Here is a 16,931-nt window from a genome sequence, read left to right as displayed (position 1 = left end):
CCAGAGCACCAAATTGGATCAGTAGCTAAAATTTAAGATTCAGTTGCTGAAATCCTATTGCCTACCATGGTAATTCACAACTAGAGTAGGCCCATTGAATCAGCAGAGATTTGGTGGGTAAACTTCTCTATGAGTTCCACTGATTCAGTGGGCCTACTCAAGTTGCAACTTACTGCACTACACTTTCTCTGTTACACATGTGTAAGGCAATCAGCAACATTCAGTCACTTCTAGCTGGTAATTAAAGAGTTACAGCTAGGATTCTTGAGTGTGTGCATTCAGCTGCGACTTGTAAATCACAAGTGGAAGCTACTGAATGTTGCCTTCCACACACAAAACAACCTAACAGAACAGGACTTCAGCCAATGTATGGGATCTACATTTTTAAGACTTTCAATACCTTTAGCAAAACTGTAATTTAAAAAATCTTTAATATAAATGTAGCAGTCTCAAAACTTGAAGCGTTCTCAAACTGTAAACAGATTTTAAGTAGAAAAACTAACAGAGAGCATCACTGTGAATATCTTAAGTGCATATGACAAAGTTATCTACTTTAGAAAAGTCACCATATCGCTGGTTTGTCTCTCAGAGTTCTAAATACAAGTGTTCACTACTGATCCTACAGTGTGACATTCTGTGGACAAGGACACTAATTATTCTAACCCTAACAATTTGATTTTTGAAGAAAATAATTTTTAAGTATATTGCTACATAGAAGAACATTGGATAAGAAGTCTGAAGTTCTTTTTTAAAACGTGTAGGTTGCTCCAGTATACTAGCCTGGCACTTGAAACCCTATTATACATGTGCACACATGTTTAACCCACTGTTGCCCTCTGGCCAAACATGTTTTGCAAGTTGTTTAAAATATCACCTGCTTCCCTCCCTCAAAAATAATTTTGCCTGGGGTAAAACTGGGGTGACTGTATAGCATGCACGTCACAAAATAGCAATTCAAATGATTTTCAATTCTTTGAAGGAATAATTTCCTCAATCCCAAAAGGCTAGCTGGCAATACGAGTGTCTGGGCTGGTGTTTAGAGAGACCTAAAAGGATTGAGTATTTTGCTCTTTTAAAAAAAGACAGCAAACCCACTGGTTTACACTTAACCTCTCAACCCTTGAGACATTAAAAAAAAACCTCCAGGTATCTGAGAAAAATATGTAAGGCTACTCATGTAAGGCTAAAAAGTCGTCCCTTCTTCTAATAATTCTTCACCAACAAAATACTACTGCACTACAATAGAGTTGCCGGTCCCTAGGCCTTGAAGAACTGTTCCACTTTTCAGAATGCTTTGCTTGGCTTCTTCCATCATTTTAATAGTGAAATATGAAAAACAAGACCAGAAAGAATTCTACCATTTATGCTACAATAGCCTTGAGGTTCCACCAGTGATCCTAGTGTAGCATTGACAGAATTTACCTTCCATCATTTACTCTTTCCATTTTCATAGTAGTCATTTTGATCTTCTATGTTAAAGACATATGCTGGTCATGGACTATTTCATACAGAAACACTAACAGCATCCTTATTCCTTCACACATATGTACATGATGTCTTCAGAACTATTACATACATTTCTAGAAATACTAATGCATTACTATCAATACCACCATGGGGGGAAAGGGAGCATTTACAGATTGCAAGAGGTAGGGTACTCTGCAAAATTTTATATATTGAGCCACAAACCCCTAAATTTAATATATTAGATCCTTGAAATTCCTGCTTTTTATTTTGATTTATTACATATGTGATAACATAAAGACTTCCATTCTCTAATTGCTTATTATAAAGTGCCTGAGAATTGTCAGTAACAAATTTCACAAGTTTTAGTTCTTGTAGTTTATTGACATCAGAGCTGTTGTGTATAAATGTCTGTTTTTGTTAATCTTTAGACTTATTTGCATGGCAACATGGTATAGTACAGTTAAGCTTCCCAAACATCTAGGCTCTAAATAGCCGACAATATCCAGTAAAAAAGATTAGAGCTAAATGTTGGATCTAGTGTATACAAAATTAGCTTAATTCTACTATGCTTGAGATATTCAGGGAAATTTCTATGCTCAGATATGCTCCACTAGTCACTTCTAAAAGATGGAAGAGAGCTGAGTGGGAGGCATAATGAATGTGGACAATAAGCCCTACAAACCACTACAGTGGGAAATTTCGTTTGCTAACAGCCCTTTTTAGAACATCTGCAGCTTTTAGATTTCCCAAAATAATCTGATGACCCAATCGCTAGAATTTCAATGGGAGAGACTTGTTTGAAATACTCTCAAACAATTTGCAGCCAGTATGCATGCAGGCCCACATACAAAGTAACTTAATTCCTCATTACAAGGAAACAACAAACAAACCACCTATCGATTTAACAACATTTGAATCGGACAAAGAAAAAGAATGCAGGAAAGCCATACAAAGTCTGGATGCCTGCTCAGATCATTACATGATCCCGTCCCTGTAAAGAAACTAACACATGAAACAGAGCACAAGTCCTTCCATCAAGTCACAGTTATAAGCTAGGTAGGGTAGCCACTGTGAACAGAAATCAAATGTTCATGTGTACAGTTAAATGTGAAGAAAAAAAGAGGAGAGGAGTTTCTCATATTTTCAGTCACGTTCTTGGACTAAGGTCTGCCTATAAGCTGAAGTCACATTTCACCAATAGTAAGGACAAATGGGGTGACCAAACAAATTAGCAGCAAGAGGGAAGAAATAATTGATCAGGCTATGTAAGTATTAAGGCAGAAACACTGATGTTACTTTACATCCGAACTGTGTTTAAGAGGTGATAATGGAATGTAACAAACTGCTTACAAAGTCTGAAGCAGTTTGTTTTTACGATGCTCATGTTATACTCTCACTGAGGCTACTTTTGCTCATTTAATAATACTTTACTATCAACATCACAGTAATACTATGACACAGTATTATGCCTGCTGCATTGTTAGAAAACAGTAAGTCAGCTTCCTTACATGATTGTAGTAATAAATGTTCTAGACGGTAAAAGATTTAAAACATTAAGAGATAAATTCTTGAGAATATATATATATATAAAAGAAAATACCAGAAAATCCAATGGATCACAATATCCAATTCAGAAACAATAGCTGCAACTCCCATCAGCTCTGAGATTGCCATAGTGTCCATTTCAACAACAAAACTGTATAATTTAAGTAGATAACTATGGGCCAAGTTAAAACAATGGCTTCGTTAAGCAAGTGAAAGAAATGTTCAGTTGATCTTGGGGCCTTATTTCACAAAGCTCATTACGCCTGGAAAAATAATATTTGGTAGCTTTGCATTGTGTGGTTCACAAGTACTTAGAAAGCTTGATATGGTTGCTCCTAGGCATGTGTGTGCAGATCATATGGTTGTGCAGGTCTTCCAGTCCTCAGTGTGACACTTCTTTTTACGGAGATGAAACATGTCCTGCCAGCCTGCATAAAAGCAGCAAAAATTATTTCAAAATAAAGATAAACCTCTTATAGATAGAGATGGGCATGAACCTCAGTTTGGAGGTTCACGGTAGTTCATACACATGGCACCACAGGTGCCTCGCATTCCCTTCCCCCACCTCCCCGGCCAACGACCTGCTCACCAATGAGGGTGCACTCCTCTCCTCCTCCTCTTTGGCTGTTCAACCAGTCCCTGGCAGGGACACGGGTTTGCCTGTCCTGCCTTCTTGTCTGAGTGGGCAATCAGCCAAGGAGGCGGGGCAGGGAGGCCCGTGTTCCTACTGGGGACTGGTCGAATGGCCAAAGAGGAGGAGGAGAGGATCATGTGCTGACTGGTGAGTGGGAATCCAGCCGGGGAGGCAGGGGGAAGAAATGAACTGGCATGAACCTCCGAATCAAGGTTTGTGCCCATCTCTACTTACAGCTGATTCTACATTGTTGTTGCTATGTGCCATCAAGTCAGAACTGACTTATATAAAACCTAACACAGCTTTCAAGGTAAGTGATGTATTTAAGGAGTGGTTTTATTAGTTCCTCACTCCAGGGAGTTTCCATGGCAGAGTCATGAAATCAAACTCAGGTCTCCTAAGTGCTAATCTATTATTGTATCCACTATACCTTATTGGATACTGATTCTAAATACAGTATACCCTATATGTTTTCCTTTTGAAAAACAAAAGGAACACTACATTACCAATTCCTCTAGGTAATTTAGCTTCTGGTTTCAAAATACAGTATAAAACTTGGGACAACTTCTGTAAGTAGTTTGAAGCTACTGATTGCAGCCTCACAAGATGCTTTATGCAGAGGCCTCTTACATATGTAAGTGCCTGCTCCTTTTTTTTCCTGAGCCTACCCCACCCCTGGGCCTCATACACACCGGCTGCTCTTGGGGGTCTAGAGCAGTGTTTCCCAACCTTGGGTTTCCCAGATTTTCTTGGACTACAGTTCCCAAAAATCCTGGCCAGAACAGCTAGTGTTGAAAGCTCCTGGGAGTTTTAGTCCAAGAACATCCAGCAACCCAAGGCTGGGAACCACTAATATATAGTTGAACTACATTTGTGGTTCCTGCTTGGACACATCTCCAGACTGAAGCCTACAAGAAAAGCCTATACACTTTCTAAAAACAGAGACAGATGCTTACAGAAGAGTGCTTAGGCTTTATTGCAATCAATGCTATGAGTACTTAAATATTTGTTTCACAACTATTACCTCTTTTGAGAATGCAGGCTTGGCAGGGGCAAAAGGTAAGGAACAAAATGAAGACATCTGGGCTAGTAATATCCTTAAGCTATCCCACTTAATCAAGAAGCTCCACTGAATTCCCAGTAATTCTGCTGAGGACTGAGACATCAATTTATTCACAATGTAGCAGAGAAATTCATCTGGAACCCTTTTTAAAAAGTACTTGAGGTTTGTTTTGCTTCTCACATATAAACCCAGATATTATGGTGGGCCAGAGAAATACATGGAGTCCTAGCATGTTCTTAACTAAAAGCCACCCCATGCACTGCTGGAAAAAAAATGCAGGATTTAATCATTTTACCATAGTAAAATTATAGCTCGTGGCTTGCTTGTTATGTGAAACATGCTTCAAAGCACTTCTTCACAGCATCCCTGTGGGAAAAAGAGAGAAATACTCATGAAGCAAAGACCCCATCCTATTAAATATTTAAGACCTGAAAGATTTTTGTTTTCAATTAATGAATTCCTTGGATATTTTTCAAGACTTCCAAAACAATAGGCAACATATAATTCAAATTTCAGTACAAGTTTATAAAACCAAATCTTTTTTAGACAGAAGCGGACCAGTCAAAATTAGTCAAACCTCCAATGTAACACTTATTTACATATGGAAGCATATGTAATAAAAACCTTTCAGTTAAAAGACAGAGAAAAGAGATTTTAAAAATCTGCAGAAAAATGACAGATGACCAATAAAATAGGGTGATCTTTGAAGAGACTCCCATTTTAGTGCTGAGGTGGGGACCTGAAATTGGATTGGGACTGTACAACATCTTCCTCATAGCCATGGGTGGAAGTGTGGGAGTTTTTTTCAACCTGGTTCTTTATCCAGGCTGTCCTCCTTGTTCACCTTCCCCAAATAAGAAAAAGGAATGAGGAATAAATCCTGGTGAGAAAACCACTGGGGCTAACCTATTCCCTTATTTGTGGTAGGAGGAGGGAAGCAAAACCAGAAATGGAATACCCACTGTTTTCAGTCAAGGGTTTTCTTCTTGCTAGCTTCTGAGAAAGAGGCTCAGGAAGGGGCTCATTTGGATAATTTCAGGCTACAAGCCACAGGATACTCATCTTGCTCTAGCAACCTGCCAGATTTACCATTCTTAATGGCAAGACATCTGACAACAAACTTCCCCCCAACACATTTATTTTGTGCCACTTTGTTCTCTCCAAATCTCTCCTTAAAACCACAATTTCTATGATATTCTGGCATAATCCCCCCAGGCTCCATGCCCTACTGTAACTGAGCCCTAAGTATACACATCTAAAATAAACACATACTCTTTCAAATCTATTCCTCTACTACTTCATTTGTCTTCCTTTTGCTGAGATACTGATTGTAACCCAACAAGACAGGGACTTGCCTTCTTGTACTCTACAAATTTGCACTGATAGCACTATATAAACAATCAGATCTTAGAAAACAAACACAAACCATTATATAATTACTGGATTTTCCATTGTTACTCACATACTGACATTCCAATCCTACCAGGGATGCATTTCAGTACCTCTAGAAGATTATTTCAGCCATTTAATTAAGCAGTAATTTCTGGACCTAAAGCACATGAACAAGCATTTCACTGAAGCTAGATAACTTTTCCAAATCTTGGAAGTCAAAGAGGAAAGCTATCTATTTCTTTGATGAACTACATTTTTTCTTGAGCAGATGATAGAAGTCAACATTACCTTGCAAATGGTATGTATGAAATGCTGTACCTAGAAAACAAACGGCATGAAAACATTAATTTGAAGGAATCAACTAATGCTTTGCTCCGCATTACCAAATGTGCTGAAAAACTAGACTTATACTTGAGTATATACAGTAAGTCAATTAAGAATGTATATGGATGAAATTGCAATAATAAAAAAGTATAGAATGTACTAAGGTAGAAAAAACATTTTAAAACATGTGATGGAATGATACCCAGAGACTGAAAAGTTTCAGTCTGAACAAAATCCTATAGCACTATGTTCCAAAATTAATATTTTTAAATGAGGAAATATATTAGTCAATGTATAGGTCCATTATGGTAGTACTTAGTAAAGGTGGTTTACAATATGTGTCTGACAAGCAGTGGAGAAATAAACCCCTTCTTTATTAATACAAACCAGCTTTTAAAAATCACTGCTTTCTTTTGGCAATTAGTATATCTATGGAAAAAGCATACGAGAAAATGGTTCACTACTTACCATGTCAATGCAAAAAACTGCAAAATACAGAAGATGAGGGCAAGTCCCTTATTCTCCCACTGTAAAAAGAAAGATACCATCACAAACCAAGCAAAGAAAATTCATATACATTGTACTAAGTCTCACAAATTCAAGAACTTACCCAGAAAGCTGAACACAGAGTTAATGTAAGACATAGCTGGAAAAGAACAGGAGAAAAATATTTTAATGTATGCATGAGATTATTCCTTCAAGTGTGGAGTCTGTGGGGGATGATTGTAACTAGGCCATCAAGGGAAAGAGCATACTAAACACTAACAGTTTTTAGAAGACAGAGGTATGCATCAAACACACACAGCACAGTTTCAATGGGGTTTTGAGATAATCTCTTGTCAACCAGTTCACCAGCTCAGGCTCATTACATCCTTTAAACAGACCCCTGAAGACCAGGCATAACAGGGGCAGCTGGATGGATGGCAGAGTGTTGAAGTAAGGCTTGGTATTTCATCATGAAGAACGTTTTTGAGCAGGGGGTTGAACTTGATGGCTTTATTATGTTGCTGTTCTTTAGTCGTTTAGTCATATCCAACTCTTCATGACCCCATGGACCAGAGCATGCCAGGCCCTCCTGTCTTCCACTGCCTCCCGGAGTTGGGTCAAATTCATGTTGGTAACTTCGGTGACACTGTCCAACCATCTCATCCTCTGTCATCCCCTTCTCCTCTTGCCTTCACACTTTCCTAACATCATGGTCTTTTCCAGGGAGTCTTATAGGCTCCTTCCAAATCCATTATTCTATGATTCTCGAGAGCAGGCTCATATTGGTGAAAACGGAGATATAACGGATACAACGTTGGATGGTGGGCAGGCCATTACAAGATAGCAAGCCCAAGAGGTGTAATATCTGCCCTGTGCTCTGGTCCTCCTCTAAGCTGGCAGAATCAAGATAACTTTATAAGCCAGCCTTCTGATTGACACATGTCGCTGTTAAGTCAGACCTGTCCAAAATAAATCTGAACTAATATTAGATCTGATAGAAGATGAAAACGCCAACCTGATATGTATAACTCAAACCTGCATGGGAGAGGAAGGGGTGTAGCCCTTTCCCAGCCATGCCCCCCCCAGGATATTTGATCCAGCATCATAGCAGGGGGAGGGGGAGGGTGTGTTGCTGGAGTCCATAGGAACTCCATTAACATCTGCAGGATTCCTGTCCTGTTGGGCCCAGATGTGGAGTGTCTTCACCTCATGTTGGACCACCAGAACAGAGCAGAAGTGCTGTTGGTGTCCTCAAATTCCCTCCTTGACAGAACACATGTTCACTGCTGTGTTGAAGTCCCCCACACTTTTACTTCTGGAGGATTTCAAGATATATGTGGAGGCACAGCTTACTAGAGTAAGTCTTGAGTTCATGGATGCCACGGGCCTGTCTCATGCATGGGGCCCACACATACTGCAGGTCACACCCGCAATCTAGGGCTCTTGTCAGGAGAGGGAAAGGATGATTTGAACGTGCTAAACCTTGAGTCCTCCCCCTTGTCATGGTCAATTCATCTCCTGATGAGATTTAGACTCTGTACAACTGAACCTTTCCATGGGGAAGAGGCACCTACAAATCCCAGAATGATGTGTAGGTAGAGGCATGTATCACATCAAGAATCATGAACCAAGCAGGAAATTGGATGCCAGGGAGTTGCTTTTGCAAGCAGCTGAACACAAATAGCTGCAGTTGAAAACTGACAGATGTCACAATGGGGGGGGGGGAACAGATGGGTTATATGTACCTGTTTATTAAGAACTTGAATGACAAGTTATGTCATGCAATGCAGTTTATAAAGGGGCTGGGGAGTGCTTAGCACAATAGAAGCTTTAGCTGTACTGAGTAGATACTAAAGCAGTGGTTCCCAACCTTATGTAACCCAGATGGTTCTTGGAGTGCAGTTCTCAGAACCCTTCACTACCAGCGGCGCTGGCTGTGGTTTCTTGGGAGTTGCAGTTCAAAAACACATGGGTTACCTAAGGTTGGGAACCACTGCATAAAAGCAACCACCAAGGATTTGCATATGGCTTTTCAGGGCCGGGGGCAACAGGCCATTTGTGGAACTAGAAAATCTACTGTAAACCCCTCTCTCTCTCTCTGTCTCTCTCTCACACATACACACACACACACACACACACACACACAAATATTGGATACCTATGGCAGCATTAAACAGAAGAGAGGTGGGGAAGTAGAAATGATTGGTCCTTAATCCTGCAGAGGTATCGGCAAATTATAGTCCACAGTAAGTTCAACTTTCTCCTTCCTACAGATGAGACAGGTTTTCATTGCATGTTTACTTACTACTAGGACCAATTAGAGAAGCAAAGGAAACAGCAGGATATAGAACACTGAATAGAAAGCTCACTCAGCAAAAATACAAAAGTCAAAACATCTTCAATACTTACAAGCATAACAATAGTAGCTATTAAACGGGTAGGCTCAAACATTCTTTTCAATTGCTTCATAGGTCCCATAAGAAATATTGTGCTGTAGAAAGAAGAAGAAAAAGCTTTAGCAAATCTGCAGGTAGCAACACACTACAATGAGTGTCCCACTTAAGGTGACAAGAGCTGTGTTAGAAGGGTGTGTCACATACACCACATATTGCTCCAAAGATGTATCTTATAACACAGAATAAGATAGCATGTTATTCCTAGGAGAATAAGGAAAAACATTACTTAATTACTTAATATTAATAAGACACAGGAGAGTTAGGCTGACATTGTCAAATTACTTCTGGCTTCTTGTCAACTAGTCTATCAGTTAAAATGTTTCGACTTGACTGTCAAGGGTAAAAGCAAACAGTAGTCTGCATTTCAAGAAAGAATTGCTTATTCATTCACAATTTCTGCTACTCACTATAAAGGAAGAAAAAAATTACCTTCCAATGGATGAGATATTTCCTAGCGTGTAAAATACAGCAAACAAGATGATGCCTTTCGCTGGAATCCATAACAGGCAAGTACCCTGAAAAGGAAAACAAAGGAAGCAACTGAAATTAAAACTCCATAACAAACATACTGTACACCTTCTGTAGAGAAATTTTGTATGTCTAAAAAAATGTAAATTTGAAATTCTCTATTCTCTTGTCTCTTAAGAACTTTTGTTTCTTTTCTTTAATGAAGCATTGAGCCTTTTGATAACATCTTTTAAGATGAGATTTTATAACATAAACCCTAATTTACATAATAATATCAGCTTAAAGTGAGGGTTTAAACAGGGAAAATTCAGTTCTCTGAGATCTGTTAAGCAAGATTATTGTCTAGGAGGAGAACAGAATTCTGGAATAATGAACAATATATACATCATATTTGTAACTGATGTTATTTCTTTCAAGGAGCTGAAATTTACTCTTTATCTTTCACAACCAGACTCCTTTCCTAGCAGTAAGTCCCACTGAACTCATTTACTTATGCCTCAACATGTGTGCAACATGCGTCGTAATTCTATTTGACTTCTTTCTCTTGTTCATGCCTTCCTTAACACTTAATCCACTCACCCACTTGCAGCTTATTTTGTTTTGAACTGATTTCTTTCTGTTTCTTCCTTATCCTTCACAAATATTTCTACACAAACACAGATTTTGTATATTACATACACTGAGTAAAATATTAATCTGTTCGGGGAAAAACCTAAGTGGCACGGCCTACAGAAAGGCTGCACTGCACTCTGCAAGTTCACAAGAAATCAAAATTCAATTTCACGAAAGCTGATAGGAAATGGGGAAAGAAAAGTCTTACCAAAATAGAGCACAGAACTCCTATAACAAAACAAGCAATGAAGCCTTTCAGTCTTGTGCTCCAGCTTAAGGAAGATGCATCCACCACCTGAAAAAGTTTAAAATACCTGTATTAAAATTTCAGCATTAAGATTTTACAAGATAAGTGCCAGTGTGTAACTCAGCATAAAACTAGCTGTTATCCGTTCCTTTCAAGCAATATAACTATGAGAGAATCAATATACACAGCACAATGACTTCTACATAGCAAACATTTTGCTAAGAGTATGACTTGATTTCCAGCTGAAGTAAACAGTTACATGTTACTCAATAACATTTATCTGATATATTTTATGAGCTAATGCTTCCCAAACTCTTTTAGATATGTCTCTTTTTTAAAAAAATTGTTTTTCTTCATCAACATTACCAACTATGATAATCACCAAAGGCAACCTTTGAGCCAGTTCCTTTTAAATATTCACAGAACATAATTCTTATATTCAGCTGTAGATGAACATTAAATTTTCTGTTTCACTTTTATAGTGCATTTTATACCATGTTTTCCCCAGGAGAACAAAGGGAATATTACATCTTTCAGAACAAAAATGCTGCCATAATTTTGAATGGTTTAAGCTCTAATATGCACAAGGTGACCATGTATGTTTCTGACAGCTATTTGTGACATAGTATAGTTAGGAAAATGCCAGGAATTTTCCGCATACCACTCATGTACAAATATTTGATTCCACAACTGAGCACGGATTCAGGCCCAGGTCTCCTGAGTCCCAGTTTGTCACTCAGACTACCAAACCACACAGGGTATTGTTCAGTGTTATAAAATCCCAAACCCAAGCAAATATTTGCTCCTTTTATAATACAGAAAGTGATACGAATTCAACAGTTGCATGTTTGTCAGAAAGCTAAGTGAAAATAGGATTTGTAGGTATGCATGAAAGAGGATTTAAAAAATAGATGCATCCAAATTCTTGCATATTCTTACTAGCCTTCCAAATGAGTCTTTCAAAGAAATGTAATTCACAGAGCTTTCAGAGGTACCCAACCCAGGATGGATTAGGTTGTTAAATTCACCTTAGTTTAGGCATCCCTTCAGTCTTGAGAGACAATGTAACGTGCTCTGTAGCAGTGCCTAGTGTGGCTGAGAAGGCCAATATGAGAGTGACGATCCCTTCCACACTGAAGACAAATACAGTCTGTCCCCTGTCCAGCTCCCTGATTTGGCTGGGTTCAGGACTGCCTCTTTGCCTTGGCCTGCTGAACAAATGTCTCTTCGAATTGGGAGAGGCCATGCTGCACCACCTGCCTCCAGGCTGAACGCTTAGACATCAAGGTTTCCCATTTGTTGAGGTCTATTCCTAAGGCCTTCAGATCCCACTTGCAGATGTCCTTGTATTACAGCTGTGGTCTCCCTCTAAGGCGCTTTCTGTGCACTAATTCTTCATACAGGAGAACTTTTGGAATCCGATCATCAGCCATTCTCACGATATGCCCAAGCCAACGCAGACATCGCTGTTTCAGCAATGTATACATGCTGAAAATTCCATCTCGTTCTAGGACTACTCTATTTGGAACTTTAAATTCACCACATACATAGTGTCTGAACAACAGATCTTGAAAAATGCTATGCCAAGCTAGTTGCTTGCCAAATTCATAGTCAATTTATATCACAAGAGCAAAATAACAGAGATAGTGATAATATACACAAGGTTTCTGAATGCCATAATTCACAAACAATTTGTAGACTCTTACTTTACATGCTGCCTTGAAAGGATCTTACCATTACAATCTAAAAATAATTTTTAAGAGCAAAAATAAAATAAAGGGCTCATGGGCATCAAATATATCAGAATTTTTTTTTTAAAAAAAAAAAGTAAAGCAAGGATTCCTCTCTCGATTCAGTGATGTCTTAAGAGGTTCTTATCACTTCAGTTTTGTAATGGCAGCAATCTTAACTTGTAGGTACAAATAGTTTTTTTAAAAAAATAAATTTATTAAACAACCAACCAACCTAAACAACATAAACCTAACACCACAGTAAAATACAATTACATAATACACCAGTGCCACCAGCACCCTCAGGGCTAGCATTAATAATACTTTACATTTCATTCAGTCCATTTTCTCTCCAGAACTTCATTGTTTCTTCCCTCGGTGTATACCCCTTCCCTCTTTGAAATGCACATTCCAAGAATATACTCCATATTTTCTTAAAATCATTATTTTTGATAGGCCTCTTCTTATTTTCATATCGCATGTCAATTTATCATTAATTGCCATATCCCATAGTTCTGTATACAGTTCTTCTAAATTGAGTTGCTTATCATTTTTCCATTTTCTTGCAAAAAATTAACCTTGCTGCCATAATCATTATTACTATTAAATCCTTATTTTCTTTCACCCATTGATCCTTCTTAACCAAATTCAATAAAGCCATTGACGGGGGCAAATAGTTCTTTTATACTCTAAACTAAGGCTACTGCTTGTCATATTATCAGGCTCATTAACAAACAAAAATGAAGATTTCCTAGGAGGTTAAGGTTTAACACTTGTGTTTAACAACTTCAAGTGTTTAAAGCGCATTATGTATCTAGTCTAATTTATATGCTGTCTTTCTAGTTGTAATCCTTCTAAGTCAATAAGGTATTATTACACCTCAAACCCTCATTCTGTAAAGTGAGAGACTAAATGTAAGAGTTGTTTCCCTACAGTTACATATCACGTTAGGATAGCAGCTCCCTGATTTTGTTGCTTCCCTCTTAGCCACTACACTACAACATTAATCGTCATATTCCCTCAAGACTGTGTTACTGTTGTGGGAATATGATGCTTTCCCCGGACAAATTTATAATTCCTTTCCCAAGCAAAGTATTTATTGCTACTACAACACAGCATTATGTTTGTACAACTGTCAACAGGTGAAGAGCCCATTCCCTCTTTTAAAAGAGTTGTTTTAAAAAACAATGTGGCTTTACCATGTTTTATTAATATATATTTTAAGGTGGATTAGGCTTAAGATTTTAGAAGGCTTTCCTTTTACCTACTGTTAGTTAAGGCATTGCAGCATACAGCAAAGCCAGTAATAGAGAACTCTGTTTACAAAACAGGTTGAACATATCAGGAATGTGTTTGCTCCTGGACAGCTCTGTGAGTTAGATGTTGGGAATTCAATTCCTCACTGTGACTTCAGGGAGCTAGCCTGTACAGCCTTGGGCAAGCTACAGAACCCCAGGGCACCTCCAGTACTGTAGAAGGGAGTCATAAACCACTTCTGAGTACAGTGCGCAGTACCTACAAAACCCCGGAAAAGCTTGCCATAAGTCAGAACTGACCTGGCAGCATGTATTTCTTCTTAGCAGAGCACTATTCATTGTTATGTGGAGACAGAGTAAGATGGTATTGATGCCAAGGTACAGTGAGCAGCCATTTGACTTTTTAATTTATTTGCCAACTTATGCAATAAACAACAACTTCATTCACAACAACTTCAAATGATAATTTGTCTTCTAAACTCAATTACTAATTAACAAAACAAAAATCCAATTTGGCTAAAAATGCTACCAGCAGCATAACCTGGGAAAATAGTATCAGACAGAGTTTATGAAGGATCCCTAACTTTTTCCAACCTCACAGCCCATCATTCTAAAAATCCTAAAAAAATAACTTTACGAGTGTTACATTGTTACAGTTTTCAATTAATTTCTATGGATTGTATCCAGTTGTAGTTTTCTGATGATTAGAAGTGGGTCTGATCACACAAGACATATTTTTGGTCAATCATCCACACACAGTTCCAAACCCCTGCCCAAAGCAGCTCCTATGACTCAGGACACTCTTCGAAACAGTACTGGTTATACTGACAGCTCAAATAGACAACAGAGATGAGTAAAAACCAGCTGCCCAGACTCTTGTTAATACAAAGCTACCTGGGATTTAGCCTCTAGCTGAAATCACATTATTCACATTGTATTAAATAGAATTATTATCTGTTTAAAACCAAGTGATATACATATGCAAACAGTCTATTAATTTTGTCTTACTAAATTTATAGACATTGCACTTGATTGGGGGGAACACATGCCTTTAACATTTCTGTTCTAATTCCTGCTATAGATAACAACTAGAACCACTTTTGCTTATGACCTTTGTCAATTAACAGGGGCTCTAATGATGGATCAAGTAAAGCACTAGATGACCAATGCACACATTAAACCAATTAAAGTTGGCAGCTTAAACATGAGAAGGCACTAAACCGCCTTGATGCCACTGATATTTTGCTCTCCATCTCCATATACCTTGCAAATTCTTCCCAGGATGCCTCTGGTAGGAAATAATCATTACACACCTTCTCTTCCTCTTTCCTCCTTTGTGATGCGGTGTGTTTTTCGTACTTCCTTCAATCCTAGTTAAAGGGATCAGCTGAAACAGCACCGGGCTAAAGGTGTTTCGGTCTCCCAAGGATTCTGCCTAAAACCCGATCTTAACCACCTTGCCCCGCTCGCGCTCAGAGCGGCCTTTGGAAAGCGGATCGGGGCTAATCAAATGGCAAGCAAGACACAGATAGGAACCCACGTTAGTAACAACAGGGCACTAGCAAGTGGGGAAGGAAAGGTCAACGTCTTCTTATCTGATCGTTGTCTAATGATTGAATCCCTCCTGGCAAGCCTCACCAAAAATATTAGCTCAAAAAAAAAAAATCTTAACGCTCTGACGAGGTTGTTCTGGCTTCAGCCTTTCTGACCTGACACCGGCACCCTAACGCGGAGATGCAGACATATATATGTGCGAAGTTGTGTTTACTTCCCTGAATAGCAGGTTAGATACTGTAGCAGATTCCCCGTGATCGCAGGCTAGGGCAGGAAATACAGTACGAGGCGGACTGTGAGCCCTCGAAAGGAGGAGGAATGAGTGGGTGGGTGGGAATAAACATAGCGCTGCTATTTCCTGGCAACTGCAAACATTGGTGTCGGGGGGAGTGTTGGCCCCAAGACAACACTCTCCGATCCCTAGGGTGGCCGTCGATCTTTGTCCCCCTCCGTCCGGCACCCCCACCCCAAGGTGGATTTTGGACTTTATGCTACAACTGATCGGCAACGGGGGTAAAGAAGCCGACATGGCGGAGAGCGGGCAGGCAGGCAGGCAGAGCACCCCCACCGGGGCTGGCAAGGGAGGCGTCCAGGGAGGCGAGGAGATGCGAGAGGGAAGCCCGTCCCGCGGGGAAAGGGAGCAAGGTGTGGCGCTAGAGGAGGGAGAGGGAGAGAGAAAGGGGGGTAGCGGGAGGCATACCTCGGCCAAGGGGCCCGGATCTTCCGCGTCCTGTCCGCTCAGCACCCGCTTCAGCTTGTCCATGCCGCGCGGCCCCGGCGCTCCTGACTCGCCGACCTGCACCTAAAAGCAACGCCGCTTCTTCCACTCTCCCGCACACCAAAGGCTCCTTTGGAGACTACGAATCCCAAGACGCAACGGAGCGCAGCAGGTACCAAAACCTCCTCCCCGCTCCTTCGAGAGACAACCAATCACCGCGCTCTGGCGCGAAGCTTTTCGGGAGCTGGAGGCGGCGATGATCATCCTGGGAGTCGCTCTTGGCTTTCGGGATGTCCTACCCGTGGGCAGATTTCACAGCCGATGTCTTTCTCCCCCCCCCCCCTCCGGGAGGTTTGAGGAGTAAAAAGCGATAAATACTGAATAGTTCAGTTGTTTAGGTTGGGAATTCGATTCTGCAGGATACCTCCATGGGGTCTCTTGCAGCTCTAAGAGGAGGAGGAGAAGGATTAAAAAACCTTCAAGATACATTTTTCTGCCATGATTTTGTTTAAAAGCGATTGCAGTGTTGTGTTTGCTTTGACCGATTATTCTCGCCCTAAGAAAGTGTGGCTGACTCACAGCTGGGAAGAGTGTGCTTACTTCCAAAAATATTTTGAAAGAAATTTTCCCCCATGGGGAAGACATCTCCCTGTGTCTTTAAGTGTTTACACTACAGAACTCTGTATATGTTTTTGGTCTCTGTAGAAAGCCAAAATACACAGGTGTAAATACAACAAACTCTTGGGGCTTTCAATCTGTGCAGCAGAACAGATAAAGCCTTGTCAGTTTACATGTTCCGTATTATTTGTGGGGACTCCACTGGGGGTTTCAAAGTATTGTGAAATGTGAGTGGTTTTTACCAGTACTGCCCTCACCACAGTGAGCTTCCATAACAGGGATTTGAACCCAATCTTAGACCGTCACTCAATCCACTACTACACCACACACACTTGTCTTATTTTATGGTGAAGACAGTGAA

At 39.8% G+C, this 16,931-nt stretch overlaps 1 protein-coding gene across 1 annotated transcript; it reads right to left on the bottom strand.

The window, feature by feature from the left end:
- Positions 1 to 1,025: 1,025 nt before the first annotated feature.
- On the bottom strand, positions 1,026 to 16,139 carry SFT2D2 (SFT2 domain containing 2). The gene is made up of 9 exons (XM_020784919.3): positions 15,935 to 16,139; positions 10,656 to 10,742; positions 9,797 to 9,882; positions 9,321 to 9,402; positions 7,036 to 7,071; positions 6,894 to 6,952; positions 6,390 to 6,419; positions 5,005 to 5,075; positions 1,026 to 3,440 (listed from the first exon to the last, which is right to left on the bottom strand). The coding sequence occupies exons 1-8, from the start codon at positions 15,995 to 15,997 to the stop codon at positions 5,036 to 5,038; spliced, it is 483 nt and encodes a 160-aa protein (XP_020640578.1). The 5' UTR covers positions 15,998 to 16,139; the 3' UTR covers positions 1,026 to 3,440; positions 5,005 to 5,035.
- Between the last annotated feature and the right edge of the window lie 792 nt (positions 16,140 to 16,931).

Source organism: Pogona vitticeps, chromosome 3 (genome assembly GCF_051106095.1).
Source record: "Pogona vitticeps strain Pit_001003342236 chromosome 3, PviZW2.1, whole genome shotgun sequence".
NCBI classification, from domain to species: Eukaryota; Metazoa; Chordata; class Lepidosauria; order Squamata; family Agamidae; genus Pogona; species Pogona vitticeps.
The sequence above is the reverse complement of the archived record's forward strand: the minus strand, read 5'-3'. Positions and strand labels throughout refer to the sequence as shown.

What these genes read in the sequence shown, in the direction of transcription:
- SFT2D2 (XM_020784919.3), bottom strand. Translation starts at nt 15,997, where the DNA reads ATGGACAAGCTGAAGCGGGTGCTGAGCGGACAGGACGCGGAAGATCCG. An exon ending in ATCCGGGCCCCTTGGCCGAG is followed by an intron (nt 10,743 to 15,934) that starts GTATGCCTCCCG and finishes AAACTTTTTCAG; the next exon opens with GTGGTGGATGCATCTTCCTT. An exon ending in GAGTTCTGTGCTCTATTTTG is followed by an intron (nt 9,883 to 10,655) that starts GTAAGACTTTTC and finishes TTTCCTTTTCAG; the next exon opens with GGTACTTGCCTGTTATGGAT.